The sequence below is a fragment of the Oncorhynchus mykiss genome, chromosome 24 (assembly GCF_057628025.1).
Source record: "Oncorhynchus mykiss isolate SJ-2025 chromosome 24, ASM5762802v1, whole genome shotgun sequence".
NCBI classification, from domain to species: domain Eukaryota; kingdom Metazoa; phylum Chordata; class Actinopteri; order Salmoniformes; family Salmonidae; genus Oncorhynchus; species Oncorhynchus mykiss.
The window spans coordinates 41,485,723-41,508,352 of NC_143045.1; the positions used below are offsets into that span (position 1 = coordinate 41,485,723).

At 47.5% G+C, this 22,630-nt stretch overlaps 1 protein-coding gene across 1 annotated transcript in view; it reads left to right on the forward strand.

Annotated features, from left to right (window-relative positions):
- The window catches only part of LOC110503436 (rho guanine nucleotide exchange factor TIAM1), a 71,679-nt gene extending 56,312 nt beyond the window's left edge, over window positions 1-15,367 (forward strand). Inside the window, exons 23-28 of the mRNA XM_090218981.1 lie at window positions 1,969-2,077; window positions 2,483-2,541; window positions 3,619-3,727; window positions 8,832-8,919; window positions 12,308-12,480; window positions 12,708-15,367. Coding sequence (XP_090075107.1) covers window positions 1,969-2,077; window positions 2,483-2,541; window positions 3,619-3,727; window positions 8,832-8,919; window positions 12,308-12,480; window positions 12,708-13,324 — 1,155 coding nt within the window. The 3' untranslated portion in view covers window positions 13,325-15,367. The remainder of the gene's footprint in view (window positions 1-1,968; window positions 2,078-2,482; window positions 2,542-3,618; window positions 3,728-8,831; window positions 8,920-12,307; window positions 12,481-12,707) is intronic.
- The last annotated feature ends 7,263 nt before the right edge of the window (window positions 15,368-22,630 follow it).

Sequence of the window (22,630 nt, forward strand, 5' to 3'; positions counted from 1 at the left end):
GAAGTCTCCTCATGTTCTGTGGTATCCAGACAGAGGTACAGTGTTGTTGGAAGTCTCCTCATGTTCTGTGGTATCGAGACAGAGGTACAGTGTTGTTGGAAGTCTCCTCATGTTCTGTGGTATCGAGACAGAGGTACAGTGTTGTTGGAAGTCTCCTCGTGTTCTGTGGTATCGAGACAGAGGTACAGTGTTGTTGGGAGTCTCCTCATGTTCTGTGGTATCGAGACAGAGGTACAGTGTTGTTGGAAGTCTCCTCGTGTTCTGTGGTATCGAGACAGAGGTACAGTGTTGTTGGAAGTCTCCTCATGTTCTGTGGTATCCAGACAGAGGTACAGTGTTGTTGGAAGTCTCCTCATGTTCTGTGGTATCCAGACAGAGGTACAGTGTTGTTGGAAGTCTCCTCGTGTTCTGTGGTATCGAGACAGAGGTGTGTTGTTGTTGGAAGTCTCCTCATGTTCTGTGGTATCGAGACAGAGGTGTGTTGTTGTTGGAAGTCTCCTCATGTTCTGTGGTATCGAGACAGAGGTACAGTGTTGTTGGAAGTCTCCTCATGTTCTGTGGTATCGAGACAGAGGTGTGTTGTTGTTGGAAGTCTCCTCATGTTCTGTGGTATCGAGACAGAGGTACAGTGTTGTTGGAAGTCTCCTCATGTTCTGTGGTATCGAGACAGAGGTACAGTGTTGTTGGAAGTCTCCTCATGTTCTGTGGTATCGAGACAGAGGTGTGTTGTTGTTGGAAGTCTCCTCATGTTCTGTGGTATCCAGACAGGTACAGTGTTGTTGGAAGTCTCCTCATGTTCTGTGGTATCGAGACAGAGGTACAGTGTTGTTGGAGTCTCCATGTTACATGGGTGTGTTGTAACATGGTTGTAACATGGGTGTGGTGTAACATGGTTGTGTTGTAACATAGTTGTAACATGGTTGTGTTGTAACATAGTTGTAACATGGGTGTGTTGTAACATGGTTGTTGTAACATGGGTGTGTTGTAACATGGGTGTGTTGTAACATGGGTGTGTTGTAACATGGTTGTGTTGTAACATGGTTGTTGTAACATGGGTGTGTTGTAACATGGTTGTGTTGTAACATGGTTGTAGCATGGTTGTTGTAACATGGGTGTGTTGTAACATGGGTGTGTTGTAACATGGGTGTGTTGTAACATGGGTGTGTTGTAACATGGTTGTAACATGGTTGTGTTATAGCATAGTTGTAGCATGGTTGTGTTATGGCATGGTTGTGTTGTAACATGGGTGTAACATGGTTGTAGCATGGTTGTGTTATAGCATGGTTGTGTTGTAACATGGGTGTAGCATGGTTGTGTTGTAACATGGGTGGTGCATGGTTGTGTTGTAACATGGGTGTAACATGGTTGTGTTGTAACATGGTTGTAACATGGGTGTAACATGGTTGTGGCATGGTTGTGTTATAACATGGTTGTGTTGTAACATGGGTGTAACATGGTTGTGTTGTAACATGGGTGCAACATGGCTGTGTTGTAACATGGGTGTAACATGGTTGTGTTGTAACATGGTTGTGTTGTAACATGGTTGTGTTGTAACATGGTTGTAACATGGTTGTGTTGTAACATGGGTGTAACATGGTTGTGTTGTAACATGGTTGTAACATGGCTGTGTTGTAACATGGGTGTAACATGGTTGTTGTAACATGGGTGTAGCATGGTTGTTGTAACATGTGTTGTAACATGGTTGTGTTGTAACATGGTTGTGTTGTAACATGGTTGTGTTGTAACATGGGTGTAACATGGCTGTGTTGTAACATGGGTGTAACATGGTTGTGTTGTAACATGGGTGTAACATGGTTGTGTTGTAACATGGGTGTAACATGGTTGTGTTGTAACATGGGTGTAACATGGTTGTGTTGTAACATGGTTGTAACATGGCTGTGTTGTAACATGGGTGTAACATGGCTGTGTTGTAACATGGGTGTAACATGGCTGTTTTGTGTGTTCTAGGTTGCTGATCTGTCGATGGGTGACTTGCTGCTCCACACCAGCGTAGCCTGGATCAACCCTCCCTCCTCCCTGGGCAAATGGAAGAAAGAACCCCAACTGGCTGCATTCAGTACGTTAAGGACAATACCTAGTGTGGCCTTCTCAGAACCATGTAGCTCTCAGAACCATGTAGCTCTCAGAACCATGTAGCTCTCAGAACCATGTAGCTAATGGGGTTCTAGTTCTAGAACAGGAACAAGGCTACTTAGAACCTTCTCTAGATCACTCTTAAGATGGCTGTCTGTTACATAAGGGGACACGTGTACCACTCTGTCTTAATGACATAGACTGTGTCCCCTATTGCCGTTATAGTGCACTACTTTTGACCACAGCCAATTTGGGACTGAGGGCAAGCCTGATCACTCCAATTAACATAATACTGTATCATGGTAGCTTATTTCATTTATTTGAAACGTATTACGTAGACACTGAAATCTTTGCTGCTACCCCTTCCATCGCCCTCTTCGTGGTTCAGTCTTCAGAACAGCCGCGGTGTTTGTGTGTAAGGATGGATCCAAGCAGAAGAAGAAAACGGTAAGTTACGTCTCTTAAAACACAACCAAACCTTTCAACCATAGTTTCTCTGAATCCTAACCGTGATATTCCATTCCCGTCAAGTGGTTCTAATTTATTTGGCTTTGTTGAAGCATCACTTCCATACCTAGGCCACTGGGTCAGTGTTACCTTCCCAAACTAGTCCACTGGGTCAGTGGTACCTTCCATAACTAGTCCAGTGTTACCTTCCATAACTAGTCCACTGGGTCAGTGGTACCTTCCATACCTAGGCCACTGGGTCAGTGGTGCCTTCCATAACTAGTCCACTGGGTCAGTGGTACCTTCCATACCTAGTCCACTGGGTCAGTGGTACCTTCCATAACTAGTCCACTGGGTCAGTGGTACCTTCCATACCTAGGCCACTGGGTCAGTGGTACCTTCCATAACTAGTCCACTGGGTCAGTGGTACCTTCCATACCTAGGCCACTGGGTCAGTGGTACCTTCCATACCTAGTCCAGTGTTACCTTCCCAAACTAGTCCACTGGGTCAGTGGTACCTTCCATACCTAGTCCAGTGGTACCTTCCATACCTAGTCCACTGGGTCAGTGGTACCTTCCATAACTAGTCCAGTGGGTCAGTGGTACCTTCCATAACTAGTCCACTGGGTCAGTGGTACCTTCCATACCTAGTCCAGTGGTACCTTCCATACCTAGTCCACTGGGTCAGTGGTACCTTCCATAACTAGTCCAGTGGGTCACTGGTACCAGTTGATGAATTGTAAAAGGCATATCACACAGCCATCTAAACCAACCTGCTAAATTAACTAAAATGGTCACATCCCAGTAACTTACTAACTTAGAAAGGCTTTATAGAGCATTCATAATGTCTTCATAAGCACTATATAGATGCTTTGGCAATCATTTATGGATCTGTTGGGGTGCGTATCTGTCTGTTGGGGGGGTGCGTATCTGTCTGTTGGGGGGGGCGGCATATCTGTCTGTTGGGGGGGTGCGTATCTGTCTGTTGGGGGGGGGGGGGGAATGCATCTGTCTGTTGGGGGGGGGGTGCATCTGTCTGTCTGGGGGGCGTATCTAAGGGCTGTCTGTGTCTCTCAGGGTGGCTCCCATCGAGTGTCGTCAGTCTCGTCTGAAGACAAGGACCCATTCCGCTTCCGTCACATGATCTCCACAGACGCGCTCCAAGTCCGAGCCCTCAATAACCAAGGTACAGTTTAATATAGAGGTCTCAATAACCAAGGTACAGTTTAATATAGAGGTCTCAATAACCAAGGTACAGTTTAATATAGAGGTCTCAATAACCAAGGTACAGTTTAATATAGAGGCCTCAATAACCAAGGTACAGTTTAATATAGAGGTCTCAATAACCAAGGTACAGTTTAATATAGAGGTCTCAATAACCAAGGTACAGTTTAATATAGAGGTCTCAATAACCAAAGGTACAGTTTAATATAGAGCCCTCAGTAACCAAGGTACAGTTTAATAGAGAGCCCTCTATAACCAAGGTACAGTTTAATAGAGAGCCCTCAGTAACCAAGGTACAGTTTAATATAGAGGTCTCAATAACCAAGGTACAGTTTAATAGAGCCCTCAGTAACCAAGGTACAGTTTAATAGAGAGACCTCAGTAACCAAGGTACAGTTTAATATAGAGCCCTCAGTAACCAAGGTACAGTTTAATATAGAGCCCTCAGTAACCAAGGTACAGTTTAATAGAGAGCCCTCAGTAACCAAGGTACAGTTTAATATAGAGCCCTCAGTAACCAAGGTACAGTTTAATAGAGAGGTCTCAATAACCAAAGGTACAGTTTAATAGAGAGCCCTCAGTAACCAAGGTACAGTTTAATAGAGAGCCCTCAGTAACCAAGGTACAGTACAGTTTAATAGAGAGCCCTCAGTAACCAAGGTACAGTTTAATAGAGAGCCCTCAGTAACCAAGGTACAGTTTAATAGAGAGCCCTCAGTAACCAAGGTACAGTTTAATATAGAGTCCTCTATCACCAAGGTACAGTACAGTTTAATATAGAGCCCTCAGTAACCAAGGTACAGTTTAATAGAGAGCCCTCAGTAACCAAGGTACAGTTTAATAGAGAGCCCTCAGTAACCAAGGTACAGTTTAATAGAGAGCCCTCAGTAACCAAGGTACAGTTTAATATAGAGCCCTCAGTAACCAAGGTACAGTTTAATAGAGAGCCCTCAGTAACCAAGGTACAGTTTAATAGAGAGTCCTCTATAACCAAGGTACAGTTTAATAGAGAGCCCTCAGTAACCAAGGTACAGTACAGTTTAATAGAGAGCCCTCAGTAACCAAGGTACAGTTTAATAGAGAGCCCTCAGTAACCAAGGTACAGTTTAATAGAGAGCCCTCAGTAACCAAGGTACAGTTTAATATAGAGCCCTCAGTAACCAAGGTACAGTTTAATAGAGAGCCCTCAGTAACCAAGGTACAGTTTAATAGAGAGCCCTCAGTAACCAAGGTACAGTTTAATAGAGAGCCCTCAGTAACCAAGGTACAGTTTAATATAGAGCCCTCAGTAACCAAGGTACAGTACAGTTTAATAGAGAGCCCTCAGTAACCAAGGTACAGTTTAATAGAGAGCCCTCAGTAACCAAGGTACAGTACAGTTTAATATAGAGCCCTCAGTAACCAAGGTACAGTTTAATAGAGAGCCCTCAGTAACCAAGGTACAGTTTAATAGAGCCCTCAGTAACCAAGGTACAGTTTAATAGAGAGCCCTCAGTAACCAAGGTACAGTTTAATAGAGAGCCCTCAGTAACCAAGGTACAGTTTAATATAGAGGTCTCAATAACCAAGGTACAGTTTAATATAGAGGTCTCAATAACCAAGGTACAGTTTAATATAGAGGTCTCAATAACCAAGGTACAGTTTAATATAGAGGTCTCAATAACCAAGGTACAGTTTAATATAGAGGTCTCAATAACCAAGGTACAGTTTAATATAGAGGCCTCAATAACCAAGGTACAGTTTAATATAGAGGCCTCAATAACCAAGGTACAGTTTAATATAGAGGTCTCAATAACCAAAGGTACAGTTTAATATAGAGGTCTCAGTAACCAAGGTACAGTTTAATAGAGAGCCCTCAGTAACCAAGGTACAGTTTAATATAGAGGTCTCAGTAACCAAGGTACAGTTTAATAGAGAGCCCTCAGTAACCAAGGTACAGTTTAATAGAGAGCCCTCAGTAACAAAGGTACAGTTTAATAGAGAGCCCTCTATAACCAAGGTACAGTTTAATATAGAGCCCTCAGTAACCAAGGTACAGTTTAATAGAGAGCCCTCAGTAACAAAGGTACAGTTTAATAGAGAGCCCTCAGTAACCAAGGTACAGTTTAATAGAGAGCCCTCAGTAACCAAGGTACAGTTTAATAGAGAGCCCTCAGTAACCAAGGTACAGTTTAATAGAGAGCCCTCTATAACCAAGGTACAGTTTAATATAGAGCCCTCAGTAACCAAGGTACAGTTTAATATAGAGCCCTCAGTAACCAAGGTACAGTACAGTTTAATAGAGAGCCCTCAGTAACCAAGGTACAGTTTAATATAGAGCCCTCAGTAACCAAGGTACAGTTTAATATAGAGGTCTCAATAACCAAGGTACAGTTTAATATAGAGCCCTCAGTAACCAAGGTACAGTTTAATAGAGAGCCCTCTATAACCAAGGTACAGTTTAATAGAGAGCCCTCTATAACCAAGGTACAGTTTAATAGAGAGCCCTCAGTAACCAAGGTACAGTTTATTATAGAGCCCTCAGTAACCAAGGTACAGTTTAATATAGAGCCCTCAGTAACCAAGGTACAGTTTAATAGAGAGCCCTCAGTAACCAAGGTACAGTTTAATAGAGAGCCCTCAGTAACCAAGGTACAGTTTAATATAGAGCCCTCAGTAACCAAGGTACAGTTTAATAGAGAGCCCTCAGTAACCAAGGTACAGTTTAATATAGAGCCCTCTATAACCAAGGTACAGTTTAATAGAGAGCCCTCAGTAACCAAGGTACAGTTTAATAGAGAGCCCTCAGTAACCAAGGTACAGTTTAATAGAGAGCCCTCAGTAACCAAGGTACAGTTTAATAGAGAGCCCTCAGTAACCAAGGTACAGTTTAATAGAGAGCCCTCAGTAACCAAGGTACAGTTTATTATAGAGCCCTCAGTAACCAAGGTACAGTTTAATAGAGAGCCCTCAGTAACCAAGGTACAGTTTAATAGAGAGCCCTCAGTAACCAAGGTACAGTTTAATATAGAGCCCTCAGTAACCAAGGTACAGTTTAATAGAGAGCCCTCAGTAACCAAGGTACAGTTTAATAGAGAGCCCTCAGTAACCAAGGTACAGTTTAATAGAGAGCCCTCAGTAACCAAGGTACAGTTTAATAGAGAGCCCTCAGTAACCAAGGTACAGTTTAATATAGAGCCCTCAGTAACCAAGGTACAGTTTAATATAGAGCCCTCAGTAACCAAGGTACAGTTTAATAGAGAGCCCTCAGTAACCAAGGTACAGTTTAATATAGAGCCCTCAGTAACCAAGGTACAGTTTAATATAGAGCCCTCAGTAACCAAGGTACAGTTTAATATAGAGGTCTCAATAACCAAGGTACAGTTTAATAGAGAGCCCTCAGTAACCAAGGTACAGTTTAATATAGAGCCCTCAGTAACCAAGGTACAGTTTAATATAGAGCCCTCAGTAACCAAGGTACAGTTTAATATAGAGCCCTCAGTAACCAAGGTACAGTTTAATAGAGAGTCCTCTATAACCAAGGTACAGTTTAATATAGAGTCCTCTATAACCAAGGTACAGTTTAATATAGAGTCCTCTATAACCAAGGTACAGTTTAATAGAGAGCCCTCAGTAACCAAGGTACAGTTTAATAGAGAGCCCTCAGTAACCAAGGTACAGTTTAATAGAGAGCCCTCAGTAACCAAGGTACAGTTTAATATAGAGTCCTCTATCACCAAGGTACAGTTCAATATAGAGCCCTCTATCACCAAGGTACAGTTTAATAGAGAGCCCTCAGTAACCAAGGTACAGTACAGTTTAATAGAGAGCCCTCAGTAACCAAGGTACAGTACAGTTTAATAGAGAGCCCTCAGTAACCAAGGTACAGTACAGTTTAATAGAGAGCCCTCAGTAACCAAGGTACAGTTTATTATAGAGCCCTCAGTAACCAAGGTACAGTTTAATAGAGAGCCCTCAGTAACCAAGGTACAGTTTAATAGAGAGCCCTCAGTAACCAAGGTACAGTTTAATAGAGAGCCCTCAGTAACCAAGGTACAGTACAGTTTAATAGAGAGCCCTCAGTAACCAAGGTACAGTACAGTTTAATAGAGAGCCCTCAGTAACCAAGGTACAGTTTATTATAGAGCCCTCAGTAACCAAGGTACAGTTTAATAGAGAGCCCTCAGTAACCAAGGTACAGTTTAATAGAGAGCCCTCAGTAACCAAGGTACAGTTTAATAGAGAGCCCTCAGTAACCAAGGTACAGTTTAATATAGAGCCCTCAGTAACCAAGGTACAGTTTAATATAGAGCCCTCAGTAACCAAGGTACAGTTTAATAGAGAGCCCTCAGTAACCAAGGTACAGTACACTCAGCCATGCTGTTAATCCTGAAATACATTTACAGTTTATTAATGCATTATGCATTATTGAGTGACACACTAAAGACTCAACCATTCCTGTATTGACTTTGTAATGTTATTTTCTGTCTGAATAGACATGATGTTCTTTGTAATGTTCTTCTCTGTCTGAATAGACATGATGTTCTTCTCTGTCTGAATAGACATGATGTTCTTCTCTGTCTGAATAGACATGATGTTCTTCTCTGTCTGAATAGACATGATGTTCTTCTCTGTCTGAATAGACATGATGTTCTTCTCTGTCTGAATAGACATGATGTTCTTTGTAATGTTCTTCTCTGTCTGAATAGACATGATGTTCTTTGTAATGTTCTTCTCTGTCTGAATAGACATGATGTTCTTCTCTTTCTGAATAGACATGATGTTCTTCTCTGTCTGAATAGACATGATGTTCTTCTCTGTCTGAATAGACATGATGTTCTTCTCTGTCTGAATAGACATGATGTTCTTTGTAATGTTCTTCTCTGTCTGAATAGACATGATGTTCTTTGTAATGTTCTTCTCTTTCTGAATAGACATGATGTTCTTCTCTGTCTGAATAGACATGATGTTCTTTGTAATGTTCTTCTCTGTCTGAATAGACATGATGGAGTGAGAGAAAGATAGTCAGTGACTACAAATGAGTTGTTCTGTATGTGAGGTTATAACATGTGTGCGCTCCATTGCAGACGGAGAGGGCTCTGCCGTGTGTGAGATCGTCCACGTCAAGTCCGAGTCAGAAGGACGGCCGGAGAGGACATTCCACCTGTGCTGCAGGTGAGCCTCCTGACCCAACTGATAGAATGTTTATCAGTCCTGACTGAAGACAACATTGGCATTAAGTCACTGATTTACTTTGGAACCAATAATCAATATCTTTTAATCGTTTAAATGTTTTTTTTTTCTTCTTCATATTTAATTAATTAATTAATATAGTGCCTTTCCAGATGCCCAAAGCACCAAGAGGGGAAGCTCCTTGATGCTGATTAATGCTGTGGCTGTTGACCTATATACAGTTGAAGTCGGAAGTTTACATACACCTTAGCCAAATACATTTTTCACAATTCTTGACATTGAATCCTCGTAAAAATAAAAATAAATCCCTGTTTTAGGTCAGTTAGGATCACCACTTTATTTTAAGAATGTGAAATGTCAGAATAATAGTAGAGAGAGTGATTTATTTGAGCTTTTATTTCTTTCATCACATTCCCAGTGGGTACATACACTCAATTAGTATTTGGTAGCATTGCCTTTAAATTGCTTAACTTGGGTCAAACGTTTCGGGTAGCCTTCTACAATAAGTTGGGTGAATTTTGGCCCATTCCTCTTTTTTAATGGCGGTTTTGGAGCAGTGGCTTCTTCCTTGCTGAGCGGCCTTTCAGGTTATGTCGATATAGGGCTCGTTTTACTGTGGATAGATACTTTTGTATCGGTTTCCTCCAGCATCTTCACAAGGTCCTTTGCTGTTGTTCTGGGATTGATTTGCACTTTTCGTACCAAAGTACGTTAATATCTATGAGACAGAACGCGTCTCCTTCCTGAGCGGTATGACGGCTGCGTGGTCCCATGGTGTTTATACTTGCATACTATTGTTTGTACAGATGAACGTGGTACCTTCAGGCGTTTGGAAATTGCTCCCAAGGATGAACCAGACTTGTGGAGGTCTACAATTTTTTTTCTGAGGTCTTTGCTGATTTCTTCTGATTTTCCCATGATGCCAAGCAAAGAGGCACTGAGTTTGAAGGTAGGCCTTGAAATACATCCACCTGCAATTGACTCAAATGGTGTCAATTAGCCAATCAGAAACTTCTAAAGCCATGACATAATTTTCTGGAATATTCCAACCTGTTTAAAGGCACAGACAACTTAGTGTTTTGTAAACTTCTGTCCCACTGGAATTGTGATACAGTAAATTATAAGTGAAATAATCTGTCTGTAAACAATTGTTGGACTTGTGTCATGCACAAAGTAGATGTCCTAACCGACTCGCCAAAACTATAGTTTGTTAACAAGAAATTTGTGGAATGGTTGAAAAACTAGTTTTAATGACTCCAACCTAAGTGTATGTAAACTTCCGACTTCAACTGTTTGTCTTATTAACCATCTGAGAATGTTTTTAATTATCCAACAAATTAAACCAATCAAATCCATGTTTATTTGTCACATGGCCCGAGTACAACGCTTGTAGTCCTTACCGTGAAATGTTTACTTACAAGCCCTTAACCAACAGTGCAGTTCAATAAATAAAAATGTAATAAAAAGTAACACAATAAATAACAATAACGAGGCTATATACAAGGGGGTACCTGTACAGAGTCAATGTGTGGGGATACAGGTTAGTAATGAGACTATATACAAGGGGGTACCGGTACAGAGTCAGTGTGTGGGGATACAGGTTAGTAATGAGACTATATACAAGGGGGTACCGGTACCGAGTCAATGTGTGGGGATACAGGTTAGTAATGAGACTATATACAGGGGGGTACCGGTACCGAGTCAATGTGTGGGGATACAGGTTAGTAATGAGACTATATACAAGGGGGTACCGGTACCGAGTCAATGTGTGGGGATACAGGTTAGTAATGAGACTATATACAAGGGGGTACCGGTACCGAGTCAATGTGTGGGGATACAGGTTAGTAATGAGACTATATACAGGGGGGTACCGGTACCGAGTCAATGTGTGGGGATACAGGTTAGTAATGAGACTATATACAGGGGGTACTGGTACAGAGTCAATGTGGAGGCTATATACAGGGGGTACCGGTACAGAGTCAATGTGGAGGCTATATACAGGGGTTACCGGTACAGAGTCAATGTGTGGGGATACAGGTTAGTAATGAGACTATATACAGGGGGTACTGGTACAGAGTCAATGTGGAGGCTATATACAGGGGGTACCGGTACAGAGTCAATGTGGAGGCTATATACAGGGGTTACCGGTACAGAGTCAATGTGTGGGGATACAGGTTAGTAATGAGACTATATACAGGGGGTACTGGTACAGAGTCAGTGTGTGGGGATACAGGTTAGTAATGAGACTATATACAGGGGGGTACCGGTACCGAGTCAATGTGTGGGGATACAGGTTAGTAATGAGACTATATACAGGGGGGTACCGGTACCGAGTCAATGTGTGGGGATACAGGTTAGTAATGAGACTATATACAGGGGGTACCGGTACCAAGTCAATGTGTGGGGATACAGGTTAGTAATGAGACTATATACAGGGGGGTACCGGTACCGAGTCAATGTGTGGGGATACAGGTTAGTAATGAGACTATATACAGGGGGGTACCGGTACCGAGTCAATGTGTGGGGATACAGGTTAGTAATGAGACTATATACAGGGGGGTACCGGTACCGAGTCAATGTGTGGGGATACAGGTTAGTAATGAGACTATATACAGGGGGTACTGGTACAGAGTCAATGTGGAGGCTATATACAGGGGGTACCGGTACAGAGTCAATGTGGAGGCTATATACAGGGGTTACCGGTACAGAGTCAATGTGTGGGGATACAGGTTAGTAATGAGACTATATACAGGGGGTACTGGTACCGAATCAATGTGTGGGGATACAGGTTAGTAATGAGACTATATACAGGGGGTACTGGTACAGAGTCAGTGTGTGGGGATACAGGTTAGTAATGAGACTATATACAGGGGGTACTGGTACAGAGTCAGTGTGTGGGGATACAGGTTTGTCGGGGTAATTGTACATAGATAATAAACAGTGAGTAGCAGCAGTGTAAAAACAGAAGGGGGGGGGGGGGGGGGGGGTCAATGTGAATAGGCCGGGTGGCCATTTAATTCATTGTTCATCAGTCTTATGGCTTGGAGTTAGAAGCTGTTAAGGAGCCCTTTGGACCTAGACTTGGTGCTCTGGTACCGCTTGCCGTGCAGTAACAGAGAGAACAGTCTATGACTTTAGGTTCCTCTGACACCGCCTGGTATATAGATCCTGTATGGCAGGAAGCCCTGCTACAGTGATGTACTGGGCCGTAGGGCACTACCCTCTGTAGCGTCTTACGGTCGGATGCCGAGCAGTTGCCGTACCAGGCGGTGATGCAACCCGTCTGGATGCTCTCGATGGTGCAGCTGTATAACTTTTTGAGGATCTGGGAACCCCATGCCAAATCTTTTCAAATCTCTCTTTCGTCCAGTTCTGTGGACAGTAAGCAGGACTTCCTGAAGACAGTCCACTCCATCTTAAGAGATAAACAACGACGTCAGCTGATGAAGACAGAGTCTCTACCTCCCAACCAGCAGTACGTCCCCTTCGGAGGCAAACGCCTCTGTGCCCTGAAGGGAGCCAGACCTGCCATGAACAGAGCAGGTAGGTGCTGTCGGGAGGGAAGAGGCGTGTGGGGGGGAGGGGGGGTGGGATTGTGGATTATGTGATTGGACGTGGGTCGTCTGTGTGCTTGTGTCAGTGTGTGATTTAAAGCAGGTAACCGCTAACAGCTAGCTTACGTGGTGTATATTTTATGTCATCTATTGACGTTGTTATCTAATCCATTCATCCCACTGAAACCTTGATGTCTGTTTCTCTTCCTTCTGCAGAGTCAGACCCGGCGAGGACCCTGGGTCGGAGGAAACTGGTGAGGAACCGTTTCACTATCGACACAGACATCGTCTTCGACGGCGAGCCGGACCAGGAGTCCCCTCTGTCTCCACTGTCTTCCGAAGAGCCTGATGGACAGGGACAAAGGGAAGGACAGGGAAAGGAATGGGGGGAGGTGCAGGCAGGGGATACAGACCGCTGGGTGGAGGAGCAGATTGACCTGGAGCACTACGAGGCGCAGCAGGAGGCGCAGCAGGAGAAGGAGGTGAAAGGAAGAGGAGACGTTAAAGAAACAGAGATCCTTAGTGGTGATGATGATTTCTGCCTGTCTGTCAGAGGACCCTCCACTGAATCACTGTCCAACACAGACCTAGATGGGCCTATCGGGGCCCTGTCCCTGGGAGAGGAAGGCCAAGATAGGGGCCCTAAACACCCCCAGCCCCAGGGAGCCATGGGGACCACCACCCCAGGGATGAGACTTTCCCACCTGGGGAAGCAGTGTGGCCTATCTGGGATGAGTGTGGATGACCAGGGGGCTAGGGAGGAAGGTGAGGACATCTGGCTACGCAGGGAGAACTGTCCCCCGGACTCAGGGGGTCAGACACTACAGAGCTAGACTACAAGATCAGCAGATAGTTACAGACAGTGTGTCTCACCACTCAGACAGAGAGCTTTATACGAGTTACAAATGGCACCTTTTTCCCTATTTGGGGCCCATAAGGTTCTGGTCGAAAGTAGTGCACTATATAGGGAATAGGGCCCTGTCTAAAGCAGTGCACTATATAGGGAATAGGGTTCTATAGGGCTCTGGTCAAAGTGGTGCACTATATAGGGAATAGGGCTCTGGTCTAAAGTAGTGCACTATATAGGGAATAGGGTTCTATAGGGCTCTGGTCTAAAGTAGTGCACTATATAGGGAATAGGGTTCTATAGGGCCCTGGTCTAAAGTAGTGCACTATATATAGGGAATAGGGTTCTATAGGGTCCTGGTCTAAAGTAGTGCACTATATAGGGAATAGGGTTCTATAGGGCTCTGGTCTAAAGTAGTGCACTATATAGGGAATAGGGTTATATAGGGCCCTGGTCTAAAGTAGTACACTATATATAGGGAATAGGGTTCTATAGGGCTCTGGTCTAAAGTAGTGCACTATATAGGGAATAGGGTTCTATAGGGCCCTGGTCTAAAGGGTGCCATTTGGGAAGCATCCATGAGCTTCAAGAAATAATCAGTAAGCAATCAATCAATCAATCAATCCCCACCCATCAATATTACATGTGCATAGATATGCATGGCACAGCTACTTCAAGCTGCTATATCGACTCCTTGTCAGTGTACTTGAATGCCTTGTTGTGTACAGATACACAAGCTGAAGCCCTCCAATGGGAGCAATACTGGAATACAGGGAGGGGAGGGGTCTTATTGAATCAACCAATCATACGGAGACATGGAGGGGTCTTATCCAATCATATGGTGATGTGGAGGTCAAACTGTGAGAGACTGACTGGCTGGCTGGCTGGCTCACTGTCTGACAGTACAATCATGGACCCTAATCAATACTGTTGCTTGGCATGGTTTGCACATTGGGGCAGATACCAGGTGGTACTATAGGTTCCTGCACATTGGGGCAGATACCAGGGGGTACTATAGGTTCCTGCACATTGGGGCAGATACCAGGGGGTACTATAGGTTCCTGCACATTGGGGCAGATACCAGGGGGTACTATAGGTTCCTGCACATTGGGGCAGATACCAGGGGGTACTATAGGTTCCTGCCCATTGGGGCAGATACCAGGGGGTACTATAGGTTCCTGCACATTGGGGCAGATACCAGGGGGTACTATAGGTTCCTGCACATTGGGGCAGATACCAGGGGGTACTATAGGTTCCTGCACATTGGGGCAGATACCAGGGGGTACTATAGGTTCCTGCACATTGTTGTCAAGTGTGCGTATTTGTTTTGAAACGCAGCGTTGTGACTATAACTACTGTTCCAAGAAGGAGGGAAACGAGGTACAACACACTATGGGGAGTCGCTCTTCAGGGTGAAGGATCTAGAATCACGCCTGACAAGGCCAATTTACATCCTCTCCTTGCTGGAAGCCACACCTTCCACAGGTGATAAGCGTGAGGCTCAGATTAATTCCTTCAACTTAATACTGCTCTTTACCGAGCCCAGGAACGGGCGGTGCAGGGCCAAACAGGTGTTGTACCTCGTTTCCCTCCTTCAGAGAACAGTAGTTATAGTCATAACGTTACGTTCCTTTCCAGTCAGTCAACTTCGGTACAACATATAATCCCTCCCCAAGCCAACCCTAACGGATACTAAATGAACCTGACCCCCACCAGATGCGGCAGTCTGGGTGTTACACACACGGTGCGCTGCCTAGTGACTTCCCCTTGTCCCCCGGGTCTCAGCCGTAAGCACACTGTGTGACATCCAAGCGATAAAACCTCACAAGTGTGTGGTGATGCCCAACTATCTCCTATAGTCAACACTTTAAACACCAGCCGACACGTTGCCAGACTCCCGGTGGAGTGGGCACGTACACCGCGCTAGGTAACCCCTTGCTGCTATATGCCAGAGAGAGAGAGATCCCCCACAATCCAGTGGGAGAGACGCTGCTTAGAGAGCGTCCTGCTGGATTAGCAAAACAGAAAAAAAAAACAATATGCTGGTCACATGACCCAGGCCCGTTCAATATACGTGAAGTGAAGTTCGCACCGGACACACGGCATGTAACCTCCGTTGCTCTTCAGAAAGCAAACAGAGGAGGCTGAAAAGGGAAATAGCTCATAAGCTAAGGATCTGTAGGACATGTCGGAGAAAAGGGCGCATTTGGACCTTAAGAGTCGCTCGGGGGGGGGGGGGGGGGACTGAGGTTGAAGGTTGAGGCCGAGTCTGCGTCTCTCACATGGGTAGGCAGACCATTCCATAAAAATGGAGCTCTATAGGAGAAAGCCCTGCCTCCAGCTGTTTGCTTAGAAATTCTAGGGACAATTGGGAGGCCTGCGTCTTGTGACCGTAGCGTACGTGTAGGTATGTACGGCAGGACCAAATCAGAGAGATAGGTAGGAGCAAGCCCATGTAATGCTTTGTAGGTTAGCAGTAAAAGCTTGAAATCAACCCTTGCCTTAACAGGAAACCAGTGTAGAGAGGCTAGCACTGGAGTAATATGATCATTTTTTTTGGTTCTAGTCAGGATTCTAGCAGCCGTATTTAGCACTAACTGAAGTGTATTTGGTGCTTTATCTGGGTAGCCGGAAAGTAGAGCGTTGCAGTAGTCTAACCTAGAAGTGACAAAAGCATGGATATATTTGTTGAACCTCTTCCATATCTGGTCAACAGCAGTACACTGTCAGAAGTTCCAGGTCAGTCTCTTTTTGAAAAGATGTTGAAAGGGGGCCACACCCATCCAGATCATTGGAAGGGGGCCACACCCATCCAGATCATTGGAAGGGGGCCACACCCATCCAGATCGTTGGAAGGGGGCCACACCCATCCAGATCGTTGGAAGGGGGCCACACCCACCCAGATCGTTGGACGGGGGCCACACCCATCCAGATCGTTGGAAGGGGGCCACACCCATCCAGATCGTTGGACGGGGGCCACACCCATCCAGATCGTTGGACGGGGGCCACACCCATCCAGATCGTTGGAAGGGGGCCACACCCATCCAGATCATTGGAAGGGGGCCACACCCATCCAGATCGTTGGAAGGGGGCCACACCCATCCAGATCGTTGGAAGGGGGCCACACCCATCCAGATCGTTGGAAGGGGGCCACACCCACCCAGATCGTTGGACGGGGGCCATACCCACCCAGATCGTTGGAAGGGGGCCACACCCATCCAGATCGTTGGACGGGGGCCACACCCATCCAGATCGTTGGAAGGGGGCCACACCCATCCAGATCGTTGGAAGGGGGCCACACCCATCCAGATCGTTGGAAGGGGGCCACACCCATCCAGATCATTGGAAGGGGGCCACACCCATCCAGATCGTTGGAAGGGGGCCACACCCATCCAGATCGTTGGAAGGGGGCCACACCCACCCAGATCGTTGGAAGGGGGCCACACCCATCCAGATCGTTGGACGGGGGCCACACCCATCCAGATCGTTGGAAGGGGGCCACACCCATCCAGATCGTTGGAAGGGGGCCACACCCATCCAGATCGTTGGACGGGGGCCACACCCATCCAGATCGTTGGAAGGGGGCCACACCCATCCAGATCGTTGGACGGGGGGCCACACCCACCCAGATCGTTGAACGGGGGCCACACCCACCCAGATCGTTGAACGGGGGCCACACCCACCCAGATCGTTGAAAGGGGGCCACACCCACCCAGATCGTTGAAAGGGGGCCACACCCATCCAGATCGTTGGAAGGGGGCCACACCCACCCAGATCGTTGAAAGGGGGCCACACCCACCCAGATCGTTGAAAGGGGGCCACACCCATCCAGATCGTTGGACGGGGGCCACACCCATCCAGATCGTTGGAAGGGGGCCACACCCATCCAGATCGTTGGAAGGGGGCCACACCCATCCAGATCGTTGGAAGGGGGCCACACCCATCCAGATCGTTGGAAGGGGGCCACACCCATCCAGATCGTTGGAAGGGGGCCACACCCACCCAGATCGTTGGACGGGGGCCACACCCATCCAGATCGTTGGACGGGGGCCACACCCATCCAGATCGTTGGAAGGGGGCCACACCCATCCAGATCGTTGGAAGGGGGCCACACCCATCCAGATCGTTGGAAGGGGGCCACACCCATCCAGATCATTGGAAGGGGGCCACACCCATCCAGATCGTTGGAAGGGGGCCACACCCATCCAGATCGTTGGAAGGGGGCCACACCCACCCAGATCGTTGGAAGGGGGCCACACCCATCCAGATCGTTGGACGGGGGCCACACCCATCCAGATCGTTGGAAGGGGGCCACACCCATCCAGATCGTTGGAAGGGGGCCACACCCATCCAGATCGTTGGACGGGGGCCACACCCATCCAGATCGTTGGAAGGGGGCCACACCCATCCAGATCGTTGGACGGGGGGCCACACCCACCCAGATCGTTGGACGGGGGCCACACCCACCCAGATCGTTGAACGGGGGCCACACCCACCCAGATCGTTGAAAGGGGGCCACACCCACCCAGATCGTTGAAAGGGGGCCACACCCATCCAGATCGTTGGAAGGGGGCCACACCCACCCAGATCGTTGAAAGGGGGCCACACCCACCCAGATCGTTGAAAGGGGGCCACACCCACCCAGATCGTTGAAAGGGGGCCCACCCATGCAGATCGTTGAAAGGGGGCCACACCCATGCAGATCGTTGAAAGTGGGCCACACCCACCCAGATCGTTGAAAAGGGGCCCACCCATCCAGATCGTTGAAAGAGGGCCCACCCATCCAGATCGTTGAAAAGGGGCCCACCCATCCAGATCGTTGAAAGAGGGCCCACCCATCCAGATCGTTGAAAAGGGGCCCACCCATCCAGATCGTTGAAAGGGGGCCCACCCATGCAGATCGTTGAAAGGGGGCCCACCCATGCAGATCGTTGAAAGGGGGCCACACCCATGCAGATCGTTGAAAGAGGGCCCACCCATCCAGATCGTTGAAAAGGGGCCCACCCATCCAGATCGTTGAAAGGGGGCCACACCCATGCAGATCGTTGAAAGGGGGCCACACCCACCCAGATCGTTGAAAAGGGGCCCACCCATCCAGATCGTTGAAAAGGGGCCCACCCATCCAGATCGTTGAAAGGGGGCCCACCCATCCAGATCGTTGAAAAGGGGCCCACCCATCCAGATCGTTGAAAGGGGGCCCACCCATGCAGATCGTTGAAAGGGGGCCACACCCATGCAGATCGTTGAAAGGGGGCCACACCCATCCAGATCGTTGGACGGGGGCCACACCCATCCAGATCGTTGGAAGGGGGCCACACCCATCCAGATCGTTGGAAGGGGGCCACACCCATCCAGATCGTTGGACGGGGGCCACACCCATCCAGATCGTTGGAAGGGGGCCACACCCATCCAGATCGTTGGACGGGGGGCCACACCCACCCAGATCGTTGGACGGGGGCCACACCCACCCAGATCGTTGAACGGGGGCCACACCCACCCAGATCGTTGAAAGGGGGCCACACCCACCCAGATCGTTGAAAGGGGGCCACACCCATCCAGATCGTTGGAAGGGGGCCACACCCACCCAGATCGTTGAAAGGGGGCCACACCCACCCAGATCGTTGAAAGGGGGCCACACACACCCAGATCGTTGAAAAGGGGCCCACCCATCCAGATCGTTGAAAGAGGGCCCACCCATCCAGATCGTTGAAAAGGGGCCCACCCATCCAGATCGTTGAAAGAGGGCCCACCCATCCAGATCGTTGAAAAGGGGCCCACCCATCCAGATCGTTGAAAGGGGGCCCACCCATGCAGATCGTTGAAAGGGGGCCACACCCATGCAGATCGTTGAAAGGGGGCCACACCCACCCAGATCGTTGAAAAGGGGCCCACCCATCCAGATCGTTGAAAAGGGGCCCACCCATCCAGATCGTTGAAAGGGGGCCCACCCATGCAGATCGTTGAAAGGGGGCCACACCCATGCAGATCGTTGAAAGGGGGCCACACCCACCCAGATCGTTGAAAAGGGGCCCACCCATCCAGATCGTTGAAAAGGGGCCCACCCATCCAGATCGTTGAAAGGGGGCCCACCCACCCAGATCGTTGAAAAGGGGCCCACCCATCCAGATCGTTGAAAAGGGGCCCACCCATCCAGATCGTTGAAAAGGGGCCCACCCATCCAGATCGTTGAAAGGGGGCCCACCCACCCAGATCGTTGAAAAGGGGCCCACCCATCCAGATCGTTGAAAAGGGGCCCACCCATCCAGATCGTTGAAAAGGGGCCCACCCATCCAGATCGTTGAAAAGGGGCCCACCCATCCAGATCGTTGAAAAGGGGCCCACCCATCCAGATCGTTGAAAGGGGGCCCACCCACCCAGATCGTTGAAAAGGGGCCCACCCATCCAGATCGTTGAAAGAGGGCCCACCCACCCAGATCGTTGAAAAGGGGCCCACCCATCCAGATCGTTGAAAAGGGGCCCACCCATCCAGATCGTTGAAAAGGGGCCCACCCATCCAGATCGTTGAAAAGGGGGCCCACCCACCCAGATCGTTGAAAGGGGGCCCACCCATCCAGATCGTTGAAAGGGGGCCCGCCCATCCAGATCGTTGAAAAGGGGCCCACCCATCCAGATCGTTGAAAGAGGGCCCACCCATCCAGATCGTTGAAAAGGGGCCCACCCATCCAGATCGTTGAAAAGGGGCCCACCCATCCAGATCGTTGAAAAGGGGCCCACCCATCCAGATCGTTGAAAAGGGGCCCACCCATCCAGATCGTTGAAAAGGGGCCCACCCATCCAGATCGTTGAAAAGGGGCCCACCCATCCAGATCGTTGAAAAGGGGCCCACCCATCCAGATCGTTGAAAAGGGGCCCACCCATCCAGATCGTTGAAAAGGGGCCCACCCATCCAGATCGTTGAAAAGGGGCCCACCCATGCAGCATCTTTTTTTTATTCAAACCTTATTTTACCAGGTAAGTTGACTGAGAACACGTTCTCATTTACAGCAATGACCTGGGGAATAGTTACAGGGGAGAGGAGGAGGGGGATGAATGAGTCAATTGGAAGCTCGGGATGATTAGGTGGCCATGATGGTATGAAGGGCAGATTGGGAATATAGCCAGGACACTGGTTTAGCTAATTAAGGGTTGGAAAATGGTTGTTGTCAGTTCTTCTATGAAATCTGGAAACGGGTAGGTGACACTTGACTGTGGGGCCAGGTACTTCCCACCGAACCTTGATGACTTCTGCCGCGGGGGTTGAACACGGCCACTTCACCTCCAAATGCATAGCCGCCCTGCGGCACAGTTCTGTTACCTCTATTCCCGTAGCATGAGGAGGTTGCGGTCCCGGAACTAAGTCCTCTTCGTCATCCGAGAAACTCCCGGAGCGACAAGAGACACCAAGAGACACCAAGTCGTCATCCAAACCTGGGCCCTGTATGTAACCAACCGTCTCACTAATCCCCCTGTATTAATGCTAGTTCCACCTGTTCCGACGACAGTCTCAAGTCTCTCTCCATTTCCTGCATCTCAGTCCCAGCCGGTGTGTCGGCATCTGGGAAGGGAAAGTTGCCATCGGTAACACTAAGCTTCCTCAAGAATTCTACATGTATTTCCAGGGAGTTCGCCCGCAGTACGTGGCGATGGGCACACTGACTGGTTGGAGGGAGGGCCACCTGAGCATGCGCCAGGCTGAGACAAACTACTCAGAAATGATCTTTCAGAGAAATACTATAACCGTGTGACTGGGGGACAGTTTTTAGTTGGCGCAATGTAACGTCTCGCTTTCTAATTGTTTGTTTTAGTAGCCTGAATCGGTCCGGTTCACATCGAGGTGAAGGAATAATTGAAGGTATGAATCCGAGCCTCGCGCTTGTCACCTGTGGAAAGTCGGCGCTATTTCATCGGCCCTGTCAGGCGCGATCGTAGATCCTTCAACCGAAGTCGCGAGAGTGCGACTCCCCGTAGTATGTTGAATCAAAGTTGACTGACACAAAGGGAACCTTGTCTGAGAGACAGCTTTTGTACCATAGTATATTATCTGAATCCTTCCACAGATCCAAGGTTTGAGGACAGCCTAGTCAAGTCTTGCAAAGTTTACTAATAGGTGTGTTTTCATTTTTATTCTAGCAACACAGATGCGGTTTTTTTTTGGGAGCAATTTTACTTTCTTCGTTTTGTATATAATTTTGACTTCCTGTTTTGAAAAACCGAAACCAGGCTTGGCTAGCTTTTTAGTCTTACAACTATTTGGTTTGTTCTCTGATGACATAGAAGAGAAGAATGATGTTTTATTTACCCGGTCTTCACTGAGGCTAAGGGAATTGTGTTTTTAAGTTAACAAAATCCTGTTTTACTTGAATTGTCATATTATTCATTTGTAATCTTTTTTTCTGTCTTGTTTTTTGTTTGTTGGTCATCCTTTACGGCTCTTCATTCCACCGGTTCTGATTACTACATTATCTTTGTGAATAATAACTATCTCCGTGCACATTTTTGCTGTTAGACAACTTGCACATGCATTCAATAGTAGAATATGTGTAAACCATAAATCCTCCAATCATAGTATTAATAATTATAATACCTGTGAAACAACCCATTGTGCTACTAAGACTGCATTTTTATTACTCTGTATGTAAATATTATAATGTGTTTATCATATCAAATAAATTGGTTTCCTACTTGTCATTTACAGCACTGTACGGTTGTTTTCAGTCGTGGTTTGGTTCAGCCTCTAGTGGGTATCTATGGACTGTGAAATGTTGTAGAGAACCGTTTTGTCGAGAGACAGAGAGAAAATAAACATTTATGTCCAATGTGCCCAGACATGTCTGGGGGGAAAAAGCTCATTCTGAGAAAAATCTTCCTCTGTGTGATCCGGAAAGAAGGAGAAGACCACACACACCGTGATAAAGACCACACACACCATGATACAGACCACACACACTGTGATAAAGAGAAAGCCACACCGTTTCAGAACAGCAGGTGAAAAGCAGAACCGCTGTAACCTGACTTTCAAGACCTCGGAGCAGCCGCTGAAGTCAGACATGCTCGGACAAGCACAGTCAGTGACGGATGACAAGAGAGAGATAGATGGGAGCCCGAGGTGAGAGGAGGTCTGTTGCATGGGGCCATTCTGAACACGAGGCCAACCTGTCTCGTTGAGTAGCTGCCAAACTGTAGCAGCGTGATTGTCCTGCTTACAGCCAGGAGGAAAATGAAAAGAACGGGTCAGGTCTCTGGAGGGGAAAGACTGAGGCGAGGGACAGGGAGGAGGAGGAGGGGGAGAGGG